The 22422-nt window shown below is 45.7% G+C and overlaps 1 protein-coding gene across 7 annotated transcripts in view; it reads left to right on the plus strand.

Annotated features, from left to right (window-relative positions):
- Positions 1-21589, plus strand: part of LOC128314680 (GTPase IMAP family member 1-like) — a 95838-nt gene extending 74249 nt beyond the window's left edge. For 4 of the 7 annotated variants that reach the window (XM_053217883.1, XM_053217878.1, XM_053217881.1 and 1 more), the window contains one exon: positions 20582-21589. In XM_053217883.1, coding sequence (XP_053073858.1) covers positions 20582-21453 — 872 coding nt within the window. In that variant the 3' untranslated portion in view covers positions 21454-21589. Of the gene's footprint in view, positions 1-16287; positions 16474-16653; positions 16703-16735; positions 16898-19280; positions 19330-20581 lie in introns of those variants that run through there. The other 3 variants (XM_053217877.1, XM_053217876.1, XM_053217880.1) reach the window with 3 other exon arrangements.
- Positions 21590-22422: the final 833 nt, after the last annotated feature.

Below are 22422 nucleotides of genomic sequence, written 5' to 3' on the forward strand. Positions count from 1 at the left end.
GATTTAGAGCCAAGAAGACTGTATAAACAGCCCACTACTTTCTACTAATTTACTACCCCAGCCCAAAGTCTGTTTAGAATTCCTCCTTAACAGATGCTCCCAAAGTTAAGTTTTCCTTGTTTTGTCAATCCCTCACAGATCCATCGTCTCTTTGCCTAAAAAGTACAAAAACTGCCTGCCTTGGTCATCTCTCTTGGTCTTAGTTTCATTACTGAGCATCTGTGCACACTGCTTTTTTTTTTTTCTCTTATTTATCTGCCTGAAGTGAATGCAATTCTTAGTGCAGCTGGAAGACCTTGAAGGGTAGAGGAAGAAGTTCCCCTTCCTTATATCCCAGAGCTATACTGACAAAAACACAGGAAAAGATTAGGCATATTTTATTCTCTGTGTCACTATTTGTAATAATTAAAGACCAAAAATCTACCAAATGCCCACTAGTAGGGGTCTGATTGAATAAACCAAGGTACATACACACAGCGATGTACTATCCAACTGTAGAAAGGAATAAGAAATACCTCTCTATGCCGGGATGGAGAGATCGCCAGGATATTTCATTAAGCAAAAAAAAGGCAAAGTGAAGAAAATAATATTTAGTTTACTGTCATTTCTCTAATGGGGAGGAACATGAACTGTAGGTAAAAAATACAACATATATTTCATGCACATGAAAAAGCAATGGCAGATCATCTGAACCGCCACCAAAGAAGTTACTGACAGAGGGATGGGAGGAATAAGGCGGGGGACAGGGTAGAAGCTGGAAACTACTTTGAATATACTTCAATTTCATTGATTTGTCTTGAAAGCATGTACTTCCTTCCTTTTGAGAGTTCGAATTACAGCTCTTTTCCTTTATGAAAGACCTACATGTGTACCTGCTGTTGCTGGCTGACATAAATTCAAAGAGGATTTTTCATTTGTACAAAAAAAAGCTGAACACGAATAGAACGCTCCGCATTTGTTTCACAGCCAGTTGAGCTAATAGAGAGGACGAGTGGGCCATTGTCCATACCAGCTGCCAATCACCTTCCCCGGGAACCTCACACAGGGGTTCACCATCCAGTCACCACAGCTGTGAGCCAGATGAGCACGTGGGCTTTCTCTCAATTGAATGTGTGCATCTGTTAACAAGTTGTGTCTAAAAGTATCAGAAACACATAAGGGAGGTTATTTGGGGGAGATCTGGGAATGTGCACCCTTTTTCCATGTACATTGATGGTAATTGCTTCTCTCCTTTATGTCATTTTGTTTCATAAAAGATTTCATAGGAACGTTCTGCTTGTGGATAGTGAGAAACACCTGTAAATAGCTTACATAATTATGAACAAAAACTATATTTTAAGATAACTGGTAAAAATCAAAAGCAAATGCAATACATAGTATTTGGTGTAATAGACAAACCACACAAAGAATTGGTCCAAGAAACTTGAAAATAAAGTTGCTTCATTGGCTATTGTCCTAATGGGATACAGTGTAAGGCCAAATAGGGGGGAAAAACGTCAAGAAAATCTTAAATTGCTTTCAGGAATCCTGTTCTATTCTTAGCTTTTTGTGCACATGTGTAGTTTTGAAGCCCAAGGACAAGCCCAGTGGCAATGAACACCCTTAGCGCCCATACTGTGCCCTTCAAATGCCATTTCCCACCAAAAACATTAGCACTCTTAGGAGAAGGTACCGATTCCATTTCTGGGCCAAGAAATGTGCAAGTGGATCCTAGACTATCCTAGTCACACTAAAAAGTGGGGATGCTATCAAAAACAACTCAGACCGTGGGACGCCTGGCTAGCTCTTTCAATACAGCATGCATCTCTTGATCCCACGTTCATGAGTTCTAGCCCCACATTGGGTGCAGAGATCACTTTCAAAAAAAAAATGTTTGGATCTTACCGAGAGGACTACAGAACCAACTTGAAGAGGCTGACTGGACAGAGATGAGGAAATTTGAGTATCAATGAGAATAATAATTTCAATGGATTAAAATTCATCAAATATGTTGAAGTTTATGAATTCGTAACAATACCATCATCGCGAAAGAAGTGAAGTGTTCTCTTTGGGGTATGCTAGGAAATGATGTCATCAGTCTGAACATGGACAAAAATGAATCAAGCATTCCTTTTGTCTTATTAACTACACCTTATGGAAATGAAAGTATGACTCAGGGGAACTTTCTCTTTAAAGGATTATGCCATCCAATAAATGAAGAAAGAATGATAGAATTATAATATTATAATTTGCGACCGTTAATGAAAGAAAGTTACTCTAAGCTATCATTACTGTCTGCTACATACCAGAAAGAGACAGAAGAATATATAAGGTGCCTTCTGATGGACGTCTACAACTGCACCTATGAAATATTGCCACCCAAATAACCAGGCAAGCCTTAATCTGATCAAGCCTCTCCTTAAATTTAAATTTATACAAAACACGGAAACTAGAAGAACATGTCATATGACGTCTTGAGGATTTAATGAGCAAAATGTACACTGTCCAATTCGCTTGGAAAAAGAACCAACCAATTCTTAACCAAAAACATTTTACAAAAAGAAACAGGAAGGTGAAAACTTATTTCTCAAATTAAATTTAAGAGATATGAAAGAATCGAAATTTATGAACCTTATGTGGAGCTGATTTCAATTTTCAATTCTAGGAGACGATCTGGGAATTGAAATACACCTGGTAATTTTTTAAAAATTCTAATTGCTTTCTGAACTCTGATTATGGTATATTGTAATGACCTTTATCTTCCAGACATACATATGTAAGTAATTACTGATAAAGTGATAAAATTTTTAGTATTCTAGTAATTTAATACTTTTTAGTATTCTAATGTTTAAAGTGTATGTATGTATGTATTATGTATGTATGTATGTATTTAATCTCTACACCGAGCATGAGGCTCAAACTCACAACCCTGAGATCAAGAGTCCCATGCTCTTCCCACTGAGCCACATAGGCGCCCCCACTCTGATTTTTGAAATGAGGAGATTGATGTGGCTCAGAAATGCTGAGGAAGTTGCCCAAGGTCACTGCGTTAATGGGCTTTGGGCAGAGAATGGATCCAATGCAAAGTATGTCTGACCCTACACTCATGCATAACCCTTGCACGCTCTGGTCTCTTCTTGGTTCCTTCTCAGGTCCTTGATTCTACATTTCTGTTTACTTTGGATCAGAAATAGATCATGGGAGGCCACGGGAGGTAGTTCACTCTCTGTCCAGAAACATGAACTGGTAGCAACCCTGGAAATAGGGAAGGCAACCAAAGGGCTTCACGCACATTTGTTTTCTATAGAATAGTTCATTCTCTCCCCCATGGCACCCCTTCCTTACCTCCTCTGTTACATTGTAGATCACACCATTTCTCTCTTACATGTTGGAAAGGACACAGCCAGCTGAATTCTAGGCTTCCTGTGCCATTTGTGACCTGGGTATCCCGGGGAAGTTAATAAAACCACACGCACACCGTCTGGGATTCAGATTTTCTTTCAGGAAAAAAGAGGGATTGGGACAGACTGGTCTCTAAATTGCCTTCCAGCTCTAAAGACCTGCCTTGAGGACACTAGTTTCCCAGTAAGGGAAATGGATGGGGTGTCAGGCAGCACTCACTCTGTCATGACAACAACTGATGGAAGATATGCTGTTTAGCAAGTTTGTCCTGCTAAATAGGAGATGTGTGGACATGGGGCAATCAATCTCCTTACTCCCACTCTTCCTCCCCCGGGACCCCGTGGCAGCGTCCTGTTTGCTGGGCTGCTGGCACGGTACTTGGTCCCCTCTCAGACCAGAACCCACACCCATGCACACCCCGATGTCCTGCTGCCCCTCACAGTTCCATTGCTCTGAGGCCCGGCTCACCTTCTTTTGAAGGAGCTGAGTTCCCCATTGTTCTCCAAAGAACCTGTTTAAGATGCTGCTTTTGCTTTCACTGTGAGGAAAATGTGTTTCACCCTTTAAACCTCTCGGGCAGCAAGCTCAGATTGGGTGGAGCTAGTGAAGAAACTATTTGGCTTTAAAGAGACAGAAATATTGCCCTATAATTGGAGGAGTCCTTTAGTTTTACCAAGGTGTAAGCTTTTTCTCCATGTGCCTGCTCTCACACCAAATTTTCCAAACCTGTATTTGTTGTTTGGAGCTATACTGGTGGGTCCCAAAGGCCCTTATTACATGACACAAATCATGCACACAGAGCCAGGCATGGTGTTGGATCATCTTCCCTGCATGGCGTGGGAGACTCTGGCGTGATTCTAGGAAGAAGAAACTCAAATGGGTGGCTAGATATGTCCAATTTTAGAGCCTGGGATACTTCCCAGTGATTGTAACATATGGGTTTTCATGATAGTCTTTCATGAAGGTCTCAAGTTACTCATTAAAAATTTACCAGACTTCAGGTGCAAAGCCAAGAGTCTAAACCATTGGGAGCCAAGAGGAAAAAAAGGAAGATGTGGCCTGGAAAAGTCTTCCAATGACCATACACCTTCTCTAGTTTTCTTCATATGGTTCTTTCAAGCCCCAAAATATGCATGACCTGACAAGAAAAGATGCACCCAGGGAGGAGATCAAACTTTCCCCTACAACCTTCCTACTTTCCTCTACCCCAGACCCAGGCACAGGTAGATTTTCCCAGATTTAGCCAGTGCATCCACTCCAACTTGCTCTGGAAACTTTGAGATGATAGACAGATGGTCAAACATCTCATGGTTGACCAGCTGTTCCAATTGTCTGTTGCATCATCATAAAATTATAATGTTTTTGATTATATATTTTTGTTCACTACATTAAGACATGGGATTAGTTCATGCTCACACCTGAAGGTGGGTACTAAGAGAACTAAATGTGGAAGGAAGTAGTGGACAATGGGGTGGCAACCCATGGAGGGAAGCAGCTATCTCTGGAAATTATTGTATTAATACTATATTATTGGTCCATATCGTTAGACCAGTTATTGGTGCTAATGACTTGCAGGGCCCCAGGTAACTGTTTTCCAACTTGCAATAAAGACACAGACCAGGACCAGCTATGTAATTTGCAAAGTCTGGCACAAAAGGAATATGCCAGACCCTTTGTCAAAAACAAACAAAAAAAAATTAAGAATTTCAAGATGACATCAATAGAATAGTAAACCCTTCTAAGTACAGGGCCCTGTGCAACGGCACAGGTCACATACCCATGAACTTGGTCTTGATGAGGCTGCATACAGAAAAGTCTAGAGGAGAGCTAGAATCATATTTCCTCCCCAAAATATCTCTACCATTTCCTAGTTTCATTTCAAGCTACATATTCCTTGAGTGAAACTTGTCCTTGGATGTTTTCATGGTCAGCTAATTGCTTCTCCAGGTATTATGCTCAGGTATGCTGTTAAGTTCCCTAGAGGGAACAGGAGACTAGTTGACACAGAATCCATGGATGTCACAAGAAATCAGATGCAGGTCTCAAATGGTAACAGCCTTGTGATCATTGGTCAAAAAGGAGCATGTGGCCCCCATCAGTCCCATCCCGAGCCCTAAGTTAGGAGTGATCTCCTTCTACAAGATTCTGGATAGAAGCAGTGTAGCCCCATATCTGTATTGTTCACTTAGCCACGCTCCTGATCATTGAGGGCTTCCTTCCACTTGCACCTATGCTGTGAGCCACAGGCCTCTCCACCGCTTGTCTCCACCTGCAATCCCTGAAACAGAACTTTCCACCCCGGATCTTGCTCCTTCCACATAGTCAGAAGCAGAGAGATAAATGTGGACAAAGCCACAGCTTCCTTTTTTATGTTATCCTTTGATTCTTTCCATTTCACACACACACAGAAATGTGGATATAATGAATTTTCAAAAGGTGTGGGGTCATTAAGAGATATTCTTTGAATTGTATAGGAGTCTTCTTGTGGGGCTCAGGGTGTTTTCTGCTGCTCAGATCTAGATAATCTCAAAGCTCAACTTATTAAAAGTGCAGAAATAATAACAGTAGTTTAAAAGAATCATTCCCCCATTGTCCTGTTTCTTCTACATATCGCCTTTGTAACCTTGGTGGATCCGTTCCTATTGCCTCCATAACAAATCCCAAAACATTAATAGCTTAAAACAATATAAACTTCATCTTCTGAAGTTATGGAGGATAAGAGCATGGAATTAGTCTTATAGAGATAAAATCAAGGTCTTGCAGAGCTGGTTCTTTCTGGAGGCTCCAGGAGAGAATCCATCCCTTGCCTCTTACATCTTCTAGAAGCTGCCAGCTGTCCTGGGCTTGTGACCACATCACACCAATCTCTGCTGCCTTCATCACATTGCCTTCTTGCCTCTCCTTAGAAGGACCTTTCTGATTACATCTGGGGCCCACCCAGATAATCTGGAATAATCTCCCCATCTCAAAGTCATTAACTTAATCACACCTGCAAAGATGCTTATGGAATAAGGTAACATTCACAGGCTCTGGGGATTAGAGTGTGGCCATCTTTCGGGGGCCACCATTCAGCTTGCCACATTTGGGTGACTTAACCTCTCTGCAACTACTTCCCTAATCTTTAAAATGGAATGCTTTCTTCAGACGGTCATTGTGAAACCAGATAAATTTGTAGACATGAAGTGGTACTCAAACCATAGTGATCAATAGGTATTAGTTACAAGTAGTAATAGAACCCTCTATGCTAGTCTCATAGATTACCCATCTAAGGCTCACGTACACATCAGAGATGCTGTCTTAATCAGCTTGCACAACCATAATACCACAGCCTGGGAGCAGGAAGAACAGGAATTCATTTCTCACAGGTCTGGAGACTGGGCAGCCCAAGTCCAATGTGCCAGCCAACTTGTTTCCCTGGGGAAGGCTCACTTCCTGATTTGCAGATGGCGCCGTCTCACCGTGTCCATACATGATGGAGTGAAAAGCAACTCTCTGCTATCTCTGCTTACAAGGGCACTAATCCCGTCAAGAGGACCCCAGATTCATGAACTCATGGAAACCCACTTACCTTATCCCTAAATACCATCATGTGGGGGGTTAGGGATTCTGGAGCCTTCTCTCTTGGTGCCAAATAAATCTAGTCACTTCTACTTTGTAACAATCTCTTTAAAGCGGATATCACTCAAGGTTTCCTGGTTTCTCCCCACTCACTCCACCCCCAAAGGGCACTGCATGAAAAGGAAGACTCAGCACCTCCACAGCCTGTCTACCAGGATAAGGGATCTGGATTATCTATACCCCTGCACTCACATGTCTTCAATGAAACTGTCTTCTGGCTCCACGGATGTGCAAGAAGAGCTGCCTCTTGCAGGAAAATGGCAGCCGTGTCACAAAAGAGATATAGGTATTAGGTGTGACAGTGCACTTGGGGCTGAACACCTCAGAGGAAACATTGACCAAACCCTCATGAAATAAGGACCATGCCCCCCAAAGAGCCTTTTACTGACTTCCACAATATTATATTCGGTTATGAACCACAACCGTTCAGTCCTGTTCTCAAACAGGTCTCTGCTTCCTCCTAAGGCTCCTCCGAAGATCTACCAAAAGTGACCACTCAGAATTTGTGCCTTCACCAGAGGGTCACAGTCTTGGAGCTTCAGGGGAAAAACTGTAGGACGTGCTCTGAACTACTGTTGCCTCAAAGAGACTCTTCAGAGCAGGTTTCCAAGATGGCAACACAGACTCAATGCTCAGACTGTGCCAGTGAGCAAAGCCAAGACTACTGGGACTCTCAGTCTGGAAGCATATGTACCTCATGAAATCAGACAACTGATTCAAGATCAGCAGAGTGAGAAGTAATGACATAGGATTGAGTGAATGGATTCAAGATGTGCCATTGTGGTTATTTGTTTGGAATATTGATGGCATTCTGTTTGATGTTCTACTTGTATGGCTATGTGTGGAAACCTTATTTCTTTCTCCTTAAACGAATTAGTAGACTGTGTATTTGTAAACCCACAACAACCATCTTTAAACATTACCTCATCTTCACCTACCGTAAAAATTCAGAAACAAATGCTTCTACTGAGTTTCATTCAATTTCATCATGATAGAACCATTTGCCTAGGTTTAATAAAAATCTGTCCTCTTGTTTACAAAGATACCATTGGAAAAATCGATTCTGCAGCAAAGCCATATGTACAGGGTGATATATGAGAGTGACGGTTGTTTAATCAAAGACCACCAGACCACTGCTAAGGAGCAATTGTTGGTGTTACATGTGGAGCTAATATCTCCAAAACCTTCATAAGAAAACTAATATGATGTCTGGCTTCCAGGATCCCAATCTCTGGTAGTAAGGAAGTCCACTCCCAGGTAGTCCAGAAACCCAGGCAAATTTTGGAGACCTCAGGAAGAGGGAAATTCATTGAGATTTATGGGTACAGCATGCAAAGTTTACTGAAGCAAGTGTTTGGGCCTTGGTTTCCTACTCCTAGGATAGAAGAATGGCAGGGGCTTTGAAAAGTCTGATTCAAAACTCATTTTGAAAATTTCCAAAAGAAGTTTATCCTTTGGAATTGATAGTTGCTTAATATGATTAGGCTCTAGATTTCACGAGCAAACTCAAGGAGGCTTTTCCAGTTAATTAAGATTCTTGCTGCATCTGTATAAATGATCAGGCCATGCATAGTAAAAACAATCTTCTAGGATCAACAATACTTGTTGGAGACTGTTTATGATCACAAAGTAGAGAACGCTATGAAAATGATCCAAAACTTAGAAATAGGCAAGAGAGATTACTGGAGTGTTCTATATTTCTGTGTGGTGCTGTGCTTGATGATCAGCTGTGATATTTTACAACACTTTAAGGACAGAAAGAATTTTTGCACATCTCTGCCTTGGAGACACTCAGTGAATTTTCTGTCTGGTGGAATATACAGCTCAAATATTACATTTTACTACTCTCTTGAACACATCAACCCTTGATTTCAAATGAACTTTGTGTTTCTGTTTGTTTGTGTTTTTTGTTTTATTCTTTGTTTGTTTGTTTTTAACTAGGTTTCACACCCAGCATGGAGCCCAAACTTAAGACACCTGAGCTGAGGTCAAGAGTCAGACGCTTAATTGATTGAGCCACCCAAAGGAACTTTGACCAATTATAGAATCATACTGGTGCTCTAGTTAAGCCATGATTGAGCAAAATCTTTGATGTGTTTATACTTTCCCAGGAGTCATGAGTTTGCTTTTTTTGAAAACTGCAGATAAGAAAGAGAGGCAGAAATAGCATGATCCAAGCCTTGGAGGTGGAAATAACATTGGACACAGGAAGAGAACAGCTAACAATTTAGAGTGCAGGAATCATTACCAGCCTTTACTGTGGGCCTACCATGTCCCAGGCACTGACGTCTATATCATTATCACCTTCGTTCCTTACAAAAGTGTAAAACGGATATTAACAGGAACAATGATATCTAGAAGAATCTCATTCTTGAAAGAGGAGTTGAGACTGATTATAATGATTGTTGAATACCAGGCCAAGGAATGTGGATTCTAAGCCCTAGGCAGTAGAAGATTTCCAAGAAGCAGAGACCTAAGAAAACTATCCCAATGGGCTTAACCTGGTAACTGCAATGAGGACTGGAGAGGAAGAGATCAGGGGTACTGTACCCTCACACTGCACACACTGTCCCTCTCTTACCATCCATCCTAGGTTGAATTGTATCCTCCTAAAGCAGTCCTAACTCCTGGTACCTGAGAATGTGACCTACTTTGGAGCACGGTCTCTGTGATGTCATGCCATGAAGTTAAGGTTGAGCCCTACTCCAATGCCTGGAATCGTTTCATTCACAGGGAGGGAAGTTTACACACAGATACACACAGAGAACACCATGTGACAAAAGAGGCAGAGATTGGAGTGAAGCACCTAGAAGGCAAAGAACAAGGCAGGCCAGCCAGCACCAGAAGCTAGGAAGCAGCAAAGAAGGATCCTTCCCCAGAGACTTCATGGAGATCATGGCCCTGGGAACATCTCGGTTTGGCACTTGTAGCCTGTGCCAGTGAGACAGTAGCCATAACAATGAGACAGTAAGTTTCTGCTCTTTAAGCAACAGTTTGTGGTCATTTGTTACAGCAGCTCCTGGGGGAACTAATATAGATTTTAAGGACAAGAAGTAGGGTCCTGCTCTGGTAATTACCAGTCGTTCTGAAATTGAGTAATGCATGGAGGCTCGAAGAATTCTGAGGTACGTGATTAAAAAAAAGGCCTAAGAGGATGTCAGTGATAAGATGAACATCAAGGTCACTTTCTGGTGAGGTCCCAGAGAGAGGTGGGGACCACGCTGCTGGACATTGGAGGGATGATGGCACTTGCTATAAAATGGCAGGGGGCAGGGGTCAGGAGGCTGGCTAAACTGAAGTGGGCTGCTGGGTGGAGAGTAGACCATGTAAGTGATGAACTTGAATATTTAGCTGAGGAGAATTCCGAGAACAATGTGAAAGATGTGGCCTGGTTTCTCCTTGCTGCTTCTAATGAAATGAGTGAGGAAGGAGAGTGGTGGCCTATCTGCCAGCCAAGGAGCACCAAGATGGCCAGCTGCCAGCAGAGCCCAGGAAGAAGCAAGTAAATTCCCCCCCTTGAGGCTTCAGAGAGCGCACGCCTCTGCTGGCATCTTGACTTTGGACTCCAGGAGCTACCACACAATCCATGTCTCAGCTGTTTCAACTGGAGTTTGGACGACCTGTCATGCAGTGCTAGCCATCCAGTATGTCCCCTCCACCTTGCCCCTGCCTGCTTTCTTGTCCCATCCTCTGAGAACCCAAAGGTCTCCCCTTCTGTGGCACGGTGTGAACAGGGAAAATCTTCTAGACTACGTTCTTCCTCATTCCCACCACATTTCTGGCCCAGATAGACCCCGGGTCTCCCTGATGTGAGAGAGCTTGGGGCTTTATCAGAATTTACATTTCAGTGCTCTGGAGAATTTTCTTTTTGGAAACAATTATACAACACCAAAACAAAACCTAACAATTGTTTCTTTTAAAGAGACACACAGGAATTTAAGGCCTGGGAGTGCAGTTAAGGCCTCCTGAAATCTGAAGGCAAACAGGCAGACTGTCAGGGCGCCATGAGCTGGGGGGTCTGATGTAAAAGTGGGCCCCGGTCCCAGCAGCAACAATCAATCCCTTGCTCTTACAGAATACCAACACCGCACAAAAGGACTATTTTCTCTTAATCAGCAAAAATGGCTCCTTAATATATGAAAATCAGCCAGTGGAAAAGTGTGTGGGCCTGATTCTGCCACGATCAAGATCTATGGCTTGGAGAAAACACAAACACAAACAGACCCCAAAAAACCACAATCCCCATGTGCCCAGTATCTTTACGGATAAGAAGTCCTAGATTGTCTCAATTCAATGCCTCCTACAGAACAGCATCATGTGAGACTATCTGGGCCTCTCCCAATGAGGACGAATCCCAAGAATCCCAAGACACTACCCCCAAGACACTTTCCAGTTCCACACCTCCAAACCCCACAGCCTTTGCTTGGATGGCCCCTGGATTCTTAGCCATTCCTCAGTACCAACGGTGGAAGAGGCAGCTTGGGAGAATGGGGGTCAGGGAAAGAACTCACAGGCTGCCAGGACCAGCCGACAGCCTTCAGTGATCTGCCCTCTCTGGGATTTAGAACAAAGTTGGCACGGTTTCTGCTGTTACCTTCATTTCTTTCTTTTGGTTTCAACTTGACATCTTTTATTGCTTCACTCTCATCTTTGTGGAGTGTCTCGAGTGCTTTATTACAAATGATAAACACGGTAAGTAAATCTTTAACGAGGGATAAAGGAAAGACTTATATTTATGGCACCATATCACAGCACAGTTTTTTCTGTTATTGTTTCCCACAGTCCCTTGCATTTTCAAGAAATGGGCAACAGGGTGATTTCTCGTAAATTCACTCATGCACAGAAAAACATACATCTTACTTCAGCCCCAGCAATTTCCTGCCTCACCTCTCCCGACTCTGTCTTCCTCATCAGGCCACAAAGGTGAGGTCACAGGTTCGTGTCTTCCCATTTGTGGCTGCTCTTGTGCTCAAAAGGCACTGGGGCAGGAAGGCGGAGCCAAGGAGGAACCCCACCATGGAGATCTCACTGGCCTCTGCACAGGATACTTTTTCCATCTCTCCCCAGCCTGGTGCTGGCCTGAGGATGAGGTGGACGTCTTCCTGGGAATCTCCCACCAGGGCCTGTTCAAAGCAAGCACAGCAGCTAGATCTTTTGACCCTGACGTGGGCTGAACAAGTCAGTTCTGCTCTTTATTAGAACAGGTGCACACGGATGCTGCTACCTTCCAAAATTTTGACCAATTTTTCTACTGGCTGTTTGTTCACTAAATGATTGATTGATTGATTAAAGTTTATTTATTAATTTTGAGAGAGAGAGAGAGAGTGAGGAGGGGAGGGACAGATAAAGAGGGAGAGAGAGGATCCCAAGCACACTCCTTGCCAGCACAGAGCCCGACGCAGGGCTTGAATTCACAAACAGTGAGATCATGAACTGAACTGAAACAAGGAGTCAGATGCTCAAGCAAATAGCCCCTCACGTCCCCCCAAGTTTTAAAAATTTTTCACTCAAAACATAAATAGCTAACAAACAGCCAAGCAGCTTTATTATTTTTCACTATTATTTATTTATCCGGAAGATATAGAACATGAAAGTTGCACTGAAATGACTCATGTCCAAGCTGTTAAAGAATATAAACGACTCTTTGGAAATACAGGGAGAGGCCAGCGTCTCTCTCACCCTCTCCAAGTTCACCATATCTGCAGTTAGTAGGACTGCGGGACTCCGTATAAAGATGGCTGTCGGTAGGACAGTGGTAACTGCTGCCTGGCTCCCTTTTGACGCTGTTTCGTTTAACTATAATAAGACACCACAAGGGGAAGACAAAACGAGGCAAACTCCAGGCAGCCAGCAGGAAGGAAGAAGACGGGAGTTGGCCTGTGGCCAGAGTTTGACCCAAAAGTAAGACAGGCTTCCATATGTCCTGGAGGAACCCTACAGACCTAGTACTGGTGGGACAGCCATAAGTGGTGCAACATATATATTTTTAAAAATATATTAAAGTCTCTTAAAGTTGTTCTAAGATCATTCAGCAAACGAAGAAAGACTATTTCAAAAAAACAAAAAGTCTACTAAATAGTAGTAAGAACAGTGAGTCTGTGACACTTACCATAAGCTGCTTCCTCCCTTCCAACACACACTCAGCTCCTCTGGAAGGAAGCTGCATTTTGGGAGGTGTGGCCAAAGGTGGGGTTCCCTGTCCCCTCAGCCTTCCAGCAAGAGGACGGTATCTTGGGAGGAATCAGCTGGAGGTCAGTAGGTTTAACCGCCGGGTATAGTATGGACAGACAGAGTGGTTAGGGAAAGACGCACAGAGTGGGCCTAAGACAACTGTCACCTCCAGGGACTGTGCAGGCCCAGGCTGCACCCTCTCAGGAGAGACACCAGAGGTTTCACCCTGCAGGGGAAGCAGACTTCACCAGGAGAGTCCAGCCAAACATGCAAACCCCCTGCACAAAGTTGCAGTGAAGCGCCAGAGCAGACATCCTTGTCTTATCTCTGATCACAGGGGCAAAGCTCTCAGCCTTTCATCAAGTATGGTACCAGTGGTGGGAGTTTTCACACTGATTTCCTTCAGTTCTTCCAACATGCTTAGAATTGCTCTTTGGAAGCCCTGTCTCTGAATCCAACATCCAGGGCCTCTGCCAGGCAATTCCTGTGGCCTGAGTTTTTCCCCTATATGGGTCACACCTTCCTGTTTCGTTGTACATCTTACAGTTCTTGTTAAAACTGGGTATTTTAGGGAACATGGTGTAGTGAATCTGGATACTATTCCCTTTCTGCCTTTCTAGGCCTTGATTTGCTGTTGTCTATGTGTCCATAAGAATACAGAAATTGCTTTTTTAAACAACAAAATAGAAATGCTGCAGCAGAAATGTATGACTGAAATGAAAATTTTACTAGTGGACCTCAACGATAGACTTCAATGGCTAGAACAAAGATTCAGTAAATTTGAAGATGTAAAAATTATAAAAACACATGTACTTCACAATTGAGCCCCAAAACACAGGAAGCAAAAAATAACAGACATCAAGGAGAAATAGACAATTCAACAACAAGCTGTAGACTTCAATGTCCACATTGACCAATGCGTACTACAGCTAATCAGAAGGTCAAAACAGAAACAGAAGATGTGACCCACAGATAAACCAACTAGACCTAACATTACAGCACTTTACCCAACGAAGTAGATTATGCATTCTGTTCAGGTACACAGAGAACGTTCTCCTAAATATGACCAATAGGCCATAAAATGAGCCTCAATAAATCTAAGAGACTTGAAATCCTAGAGTATAACAGGGGGTAAGATCCTTTACATCAGTCTTGACAATAATTTTTGGATTTGACCACAAAGGCAAAGGCAGCGACAGATAAAATGAACAAGTGAGATTACATCCAACTAATACGCTTCTGTCTGGCAAAGGAAACCATCAACAATACAAAAAGGCAGCCCACTGAATGGGAGAAAGTATTTGCAAATCATATATTTGATAAAGGGTTAATACCCAAAATACATAAAGAACTCATATAATTAATAACAAAACCCGAGCAGTTTATTTAAAAAGGACAGAGGAACTAAACAGGCATTTTCCCAAAGAGGACATCCAGGTGGCACATAGGTGCATGGAGATGTGCTCAGTATCACCATCATCAGGGGAAACACAAATCAAAACCACAATGAGGTATCCCCTCACACCTGTGAGAATGGCTATCATCAAGAAGACAAGAGGTAACAAGTGTTAGGGAAGATGTGGAGAAAAGGGAAGCCTTGTGCACTGTGCACGGGACGCAAATTGGTGCAGCCACTGTGGAAAACAGTATGGACGGTCCTCCAAAAATTATAGGTAGCATTACATTTGATCCGGCAATCCCACTTCTGGGTATTTATCCAAAAGAAATGCAAGCAAGATCTCAAAGAAAGATCTGCACTCACAAGCTCCCTACAGCATTGCTCACAATACCCAAGATGTGGAAGCAACCTAAGGGTCCATCTATGGGTATATATATATATATATATATATATATATATATATATATATATAGTTCTGTGAAAAGAGAGAGGAACATCTTGTCATTTGCAACAACAGGGTCGAACTTGAGGGCATTATCATAAGCGAAACATGTCGAACAGAGAAAATCAAATACTGTATGATATCACTTTTATGTGGAATTTTAAAAAGCCAAACTGATAGAAATGGAGAGTAGAACGGTGGTGACCAGGGGCTGGGGGATGGGGGGATGGGGAGACATTGGTCCAAGAGTACAAAGTTCCAGTTATAAGATGAATAAGTTGTGGGGATCTAATGTGCAGCCCAGTGATTATGGCTCATACCACTGTATCATACGTTAACAGTTACGAGAGAGTAGATGATCTTAAATGTTCCCACTCAAAACGAGTAATGGTAAATATGTGATGTGATGCAGGTGTTAGCTAATAATACTGTGGTGGCAATTATTTTGCAATATAGAAGTGTATCAAATCAACACATTGCACCCTTTAAAATTACAGTGTTACATTTCAATTATATCTCAATAAAGCTGGATAGGGTGTGGGGGGATAAGGTGGAGGGCCATGGGTGAGGTATCTTCACTAGAGAGAATGAACTGGCAAGACTGGCTAAAAATCAGGCCCCAGAGCATTAGCTTCAGATTAAGTGAAAGCCCTCACTACACACAGGGAGAGTTGACTCCAGAAACTGTAAGTGAGTTAGGCAACATCGCAGAGTTGATTCCAGAACAAACCAGGTCCGGGGCACATAGCACCATACGCTGTTGTAGCCTTCTCTCCACACAAAGTCTGGCTATTTTACTCACAGTATTTTCCTCTCTCATGACCTCCTGAGAGGAGAAACAGACACTTGCGTCAGAGATACCAACTTGAGGCTAGACTAAGTCTCCTATGAAAATTCCATCCTCTTCCTGCTGTCTGACCTTTAATAGCTGAAAAGACCTCTTTTTCTTTAGGAATGAGGAGATGGCAGAGAGGACCACATTGGTGGCCTTGTCCACACTGATGTCCAGTCAAGGATTCCTCCCTGATTCCTGGGGAAGGAGATTCTCAAGAGGCCATTTTCTAGGAAAACACCCAAAAAGCAAACGGCAACTGGAGATAAGATTAGCAGAGGCCAAAACTGAGAACAGGCCTCAGAAATCTAAACTGCCCTTCACTGAGGTTACAGCCCCTCCCAGGAACAAGATGTGGTGCCACGGCGACCTTCAGAAAAGATCAGGACAGTCCCAAGCAGGGGGCGGGTTGCACAGTGGAAACAACGCAAAGGCACCCCTCGTTGGCCCACCCGGCCCATGTTCTGTCCCTTTAAATCGGCACCACTGGGCCCTCCCTCCCTGGGCTCTGAGACTTCCTCCCTGTGCTGTGCTGGCAGGAACAGCCTCTGTACTCACAACCCAAGGCACAGCACCAGGTCGCGGGTTTCTGCAGCCAACAGCAGAGCCTGTCACCACTTCTGCTGGAAGGTGAGCACACAAGGGGAGGAAGGGAGCCACCTGGGACAGAGGGAAGTGGAGGAAGTGGGAGGGGGTAGGAGGGCTCTAAGGAATTCAGGGCCTGGTTGCAGCTCACTGAGTGGGCACCTGCATTCTACTACCTCCCAGGAAGGGGAGCGGGATCTAGAAAGAATAACTTCACCCTTGCAGGCTTTTTAGGGAGCTCTGAGTTTCAGAACAAGCAAGGGAAGAAGAAATGGTAAGCATCTTCTTCAGCCCTGGAGTGCGCACACTTTTACTTGGGACTACATACTTCGTCCTGCCCTGCTCCTTGCCTGGTCAGAAAGGTGTTTGCTAGCAGCACTGCCAGGGCTGAGCACGCTGGAGAAGGTTGCAGACACTCCCTCTGAGGGCATGTGCAGCCAAGGAGAGAGACATTTCTGAGGACAAACAAGTGAGTCTAACCTCAGAACACATCGCAGAGTGGAAATCGTGTCTGTGAGCCGAACCCCACTCACACCCTCCACCTCCTCAGCCCTGTGTACCCCCAGGGACTTGCAGGAGCCAGCAACAGTTATGAACATGGTCTTCAGACCTCTGCAGTACACATGCTTGTGTGTCCTTGCACATCCCTTCCCCCGCCCAAGCTGCCCAGGGCTCTGTGGGCTGGAGCCCTCTTCATCCCCACACACTGGCTATAAATGAAGATCTTGGACAGGATGAATGGCTCACAAACTCAGAGCAAGGAACCAATGCATTAGAATCACTCAGGGGGTTGGGGAGGGTGCCTCGGTGGCTTGGTCCATTAAGCTTTGAGCCCTGGGATGGGTTCTGTGCTGTCAGTTCAATGCCTGGAGCCTGCTTGGGATTCTTCGTCTCCCTCTCTCTCTCTGACCCTCCCCTGCTCATGCTCTGTCTCACCGTCTCTCAAAAAAATAAGTAAACACTAAAATAAATTTTTTTATAAAAAAAAAATCCCTCAGGAGGAGGGGTGAGAGATACCGTTTTTTTAACGTTTATTTATATATTATTTATTTATTTGTTTGTTTATTTTTGAGACAGACATGTGACCAGGGGAGGCACACATGAAGAAGAAGGAGAGAGAATCCGAAGCAGGCTCTGTGCTATCAGCACAGAGCCTGATGAGGGGCTCAAAACCACAAACCATGAGATCATGAGCTGAACCAAAATTAAGAGTCAAACACTTAACAGACTGAGCCACAAAGGCACCCCCTTTTTTCTTATTAAAGTACACATCTATGAAACAAAATGTCAAACATATATTTTAAAGACTCCCATAGATACTTCCAAAGACAGCAGGTTCAGGAAGCTGGGGAATACATAATATCCAATCGCATTTAAGATGCTAGGAGTCTCCATTTTCTACATCAGTCAGTGACTCCAAGCCTCTAAACCCCAGATGTCAGCTCTCAGAAACTCTGGAAGAATTTTTCAAATCCCATCCCAAACCATCGCAAACCTTTGGGAAGTCCCATAGGGGCCAGGAGTCCGGTGGATTTCCTAGAGCACACTTGGTCATTTTCATCATCGATAAGGACTTCTGCTTTAGCTAAAATCTTGTTCTTTGCACTGAATCTTCCGACTGTTTCTTCAGTTCTGCTGTGCAGTCAGTTATGGGAGTTTGCTAATTTTTACACACAAGATCACTACTCACCTGAGGCCTGTGGAATCAACTTTACCAAGGGCTTTGGGGAGCCGAAAGGGGCGTTACACAGAAGACAAACCTGTCATCTAACGGGTCAGAGACAAGTTATCAATCAACCCTTCCCTTTGCTTGTCCTTGTGTGTTGCCCATGGGACACAGCAGTAGCCAGGTGTTGCCATGAAGAGGTAGCATTTGAAATGGATGGCGGAGCACAGACAAGACTCAGACAGAAACGTGGGAGAGAAGGAGTGGTCATGGGGGTGAGTGCACAAGTGGGCTGGAAAGGCCCTGAAACCTGTCCTCTGCGGAGCAGCTGACCCAGAAGGGGAGTGAGTGGGACACAGGGCTGGCAAAGCAGACAGAGCAGAGCTGCGCCCTCGTGACCAGGTCCTCGTGAGATCGAGCAGACTCCATCACTGAGTGGCTAGCTGTAGTAAATCCTGCTGGACTTGGGGTCATCGCTTAGTTTGAGAGGCCTCAGATTCGAGGCAGGAACACCAGGAGCCGGAAGGGAGTGTCCCATCTCTCCAGCACACAGGTCATATTTACACAAATGACACAAGCCAAATTCTTTGGTCTTCAGAGAGCAGATCACAGGTTCTTCACATCAGCATGGGAGATAGGTATCTTTTCCAATTTTCAAAAGCAAACTGCAAACTCTCTTCTTGTCCCCCGCCCCCCCCGACCCCCCCTCCTTGGCCCATCCCCAGCCAACCGCCCTAAGGTGGTTCCCTATGTCACTGAGCAGAATTTCTGATTCTCAGGGTTTTCCAAAGTCTCCCCTGGCTGTGGAAACTTCTGGGAACACTTTGTGCCTACAGTTAATGCCACTGACATAAATTACCTGGGAAATTCTCAGCTAAGGCTCACTCACTGACACAGAGGACGGGTTATCACTTCCACTCTGTCATTTGCATTCAGGGTCCCTGAAAGGACCAACGAGGCTCACCAAAGGATCGCACGGTTTGGTTCCAATACCAACCAGGTCCTTCCAGGGTTCTTCCCCAAATTTTGATGTTCAGAGGAGGGCAGGAAGCATGACCTTTCATTGGGATGTCACCAGCTCTTTGGACCTTGCCTGAGCCACCTTAGGTAGTTATACCTATTCAATAAACGAATGAATGATTGAAGGAATGAAGGAACTAACATGTTGTGTTCGGAACTCTTTCAGGCGGGCATGGGAGGACGCAAGATGGCCAGAGATGAAGAAAATGCCTACGGTAAGAACTGATCTCAGGGTGTACTTGCCCCTAGGCATCAGCTCTGGGTCCCAAGGCCATGGGCTAACTCAAGACTGAACAGAGACATTGGGGCACCTGGGTGGCTCAGTCGGTTGAGCATCTGACTTCAGCTCAGGTCATGATCTCACAGCTCGTGAGTTCGTGCCCCACGTTGGGCTCTGTGCTGACAGCTCAGAGCCTGGAGCCTGTTTCAGATTCGTCTCCTTCTCTCTCTGTCCCAACCCACTCGCATTCTGTCTCTGTCTCTCTCAAAAATAAATAAACATTAAAAAAAAAAAAAAGACTGAACAGAGACAATCCTAGACATGTCCCCATGCTGGGGTGAAACAGCTAGAGCCCCAGCTTTGCATTTTTGCTGGACCTCTGCCCTTGCCCTACTGTAGGATATTAAGTGCCTTGACTAGCCTGTGCCTTGGGTCCCAAAGTGTACAAGGAGGATAATACATCTACTCCGATCCCCACAGAAGATGTGGAGGGTTGAGATCATGGACTAGAGGGAACACGGTTTACCAGGTAGACTGTGTCCGTGAACAAGGATGGAGGGTTAACTGTGTCTTACTGGAAGCAGGTTTCCTAGAGAGAAGAGGGGGGAGGAGGAGGGGAAGTGGAGGAAGAGAAGAAGCAAAGAGATCCTGTCATCTAATACTCAGAGCAACCCTGGGAGACACAACTCTCTGTCACCCCTCCCATTATGCAGAAGACGTTAAAGGCTTAGACTAAACTTGCCCAGGGTTCCACAGCTGACACATGCGGGGCTGTGATTCCAACCCGGGGTGTCTGGGACTCCAGACAGCCCTTCACTCCCAGGCCTTCTGTGCCCCCCCCCCCCCCACATCTCCTCGCTGGGATGGCCCCTGGGAGAAGTCTGGCAGAGGCCTGGGAAGTCGTCGAGCACGGAGCAGCTCTGCAAGGTGCGGACGACCAGAGGCAATGTCAGCTGAAGTCATGGCCTGCGACCTTCGAGGGGGACCCTCCAGAGCAGTGTGCACCCGGTGCCGGAGCATGGACTGGGGGGCAGGTGCACGCACTGGAGCCAAAGATGGAAGAAAGGTGGCTAAAGATGCCCCCGGAGTCGCACAAGCTCTAACCAGAGCGCCTGGGAAAGGCCTGGTTGGACAAGCAGAAGCGGGAGGCGTCGGTGCCCTCCCCTGTTCAGGAGGCACCCCGGAGCCCTGGTGGAGCTGGACGCGTGCTCTCAGGCCGGCGGCCCACGTCTACTCTGTCCTCACAGGTTCCCAGGACCCGGAAGACCAGCAGCAGCCGCTCGCGCAGGAGCGCAGGCTCAGGCTCATCCTGGCCGGCAGGACCGGAGTGGGCAAGAGCGCCACGGGCAACAGCATCCTGGGCCACAGGCTCTTCCCGTCCAGGCTCGCGGCCACCCCGGTGACCAGAAGCTGCGCCCTGGGGAGCCGCAGCTGGGCCGGGTGGCGCGTGGAGGTCACCGACACCCCCGACCTCTTCACCGCCCAAGGCCGGCACGCGGACCCGGACTGCACCCAGCGGGCCAGCTGCTACCTGCTCTCGGCGCCCGGGCCGCACGCGCTGCTGCTGGTCACGCAGCTGGGCCGCTTCACCGCCCAGGACGAGGAGGCGGCGCGCGGCGTCCGCGAGCTGTTCGGCGCCGGCGTCCTGGCGCGCGCCGTGGTCGTCTTCACGCGCCGGGAGGACCTGGAGGGGGGCTCGCTGCACGACTACGTGCGCGCCACCGACAACCGCGCGCTGCGGGCTCTGGTGGCCGAGTGCGGCGGCCGCGTGTGCGCCCTGGACAACCGGGCGGCGGGCGCCGAGCGCGATGCGCAGGTGGGCGAGCTGCTGGCGCTGGTGGAGCGGCTGGCGCTGGAGCACGACGGCGCGCCCTTCACCGACGACGTGTACGGCCTGGCGTGGGCCCGGCGCCACGCACGTCCCGAGGACACGCTCCGCCTGGTGGCCGCGCGGCTGGCGGCCCGCGGTCTGGGGCGGGGGTGGAGGCGGGAGTGGGGGCGGGGGCGGCGCTGGCTGGAGGCCGCGAGGCGGAGGTGGCCGCTGGCGCTCCTGCTACTGGGGGGCGCACTGTTATTTGTCCTGCTGCTTCTCCAGCGGGGGGCTCCAGGCCCAGATTGAAGGCTCTGCCCTTCCAAATGCGCGGAGCCTGGAGGGTAAAGGGGCTGGGTCAAGGCGCTGAGGGGAACTTAAACCCACTTTCAAAGGAAACCTGGAGTTTCAGACTGGGAGTCTTAATGACTCAGGACGCCTTGGACACTGTGTCGACTTTGCAAAGGCTCAAGTTCACTTTTAGCATTCAGTCACTTTTGACTATATGTACACTATTCAAATAAATGTGGTTAACTTTCAAATGTCCTTAATTCATTTTAGTAGTTTGGATGTATTTTTCCTTCTTGAAAAAATAGTGCATTGACTGGTAGTGTTTTGTAGAAAGTGGATTCATGGCAAAGGGAAACAAACATTTGTGTGTGTGTGTGAGCATTTATCAAAACGTAGACACTGTCTTAGTCCGCTTGAGTTGCTATTAGAAAAAAAAAAAAAAAACAATGGGAAAGCTCTCAGTTTTTCCCCATTGAGGATGATATTAGCTGTGGGCTTTTCATAAATGGCCTTTATGGTGTTTAAGTATGTTCCTTCTATCCCAACTTTCTCCAGGGTATTTTTTAAGAAAGGATGCTCAATTTTGTCAAATAGTTTTTCTGCATTGATTGACAGGATCACAAGGTTCTTTTCTTTTCTTTTCTTTTATTAATGTGATGTAGCACACTGATTGATTTGCATATGTTGCACCAGCCCTGCAGCCCAGAAATGAATCCCACTTGAAAATGGTAAATAACTCTTTTTATATGCTGTTGAATTTGACTTCTTGCTAGTATCTTACTGAGAATTTTTGCATCCATATTCATCAGAGATATTGGCCTGTAGTTCTCTTTTTTTAGCTGGGTGTCTGTCTGGTTTAGGAATCAAACTAATGCTGGCTTCATAGGATGAGTCTAGAAGTTTTCCTTCTCCTTCTATTTTTTGTAACAGCTTGAGAAGGATAGGTATTATCTCTGCTTTAAATGTCTGGTAGAATTCCCCAGGGAA

This window comes from Acinonyx jubatus, chromosome A2 (genome assembly GCF_027475565.1).
Source record: "Acinonyx jubatus isolate Ajub_Pintada_27869175 chromosome A2, VMU_Ajub_asm_v1.0, whole genome shotgun sequence".
In the NCBI taxonomy this organism is placed as follows: domain Eukaryota; kingdom Metazoa; phylum Chordata; class Mammalia; order Carnivora; family Felidae; genus Acinonyx; species Acinonyx jubatus.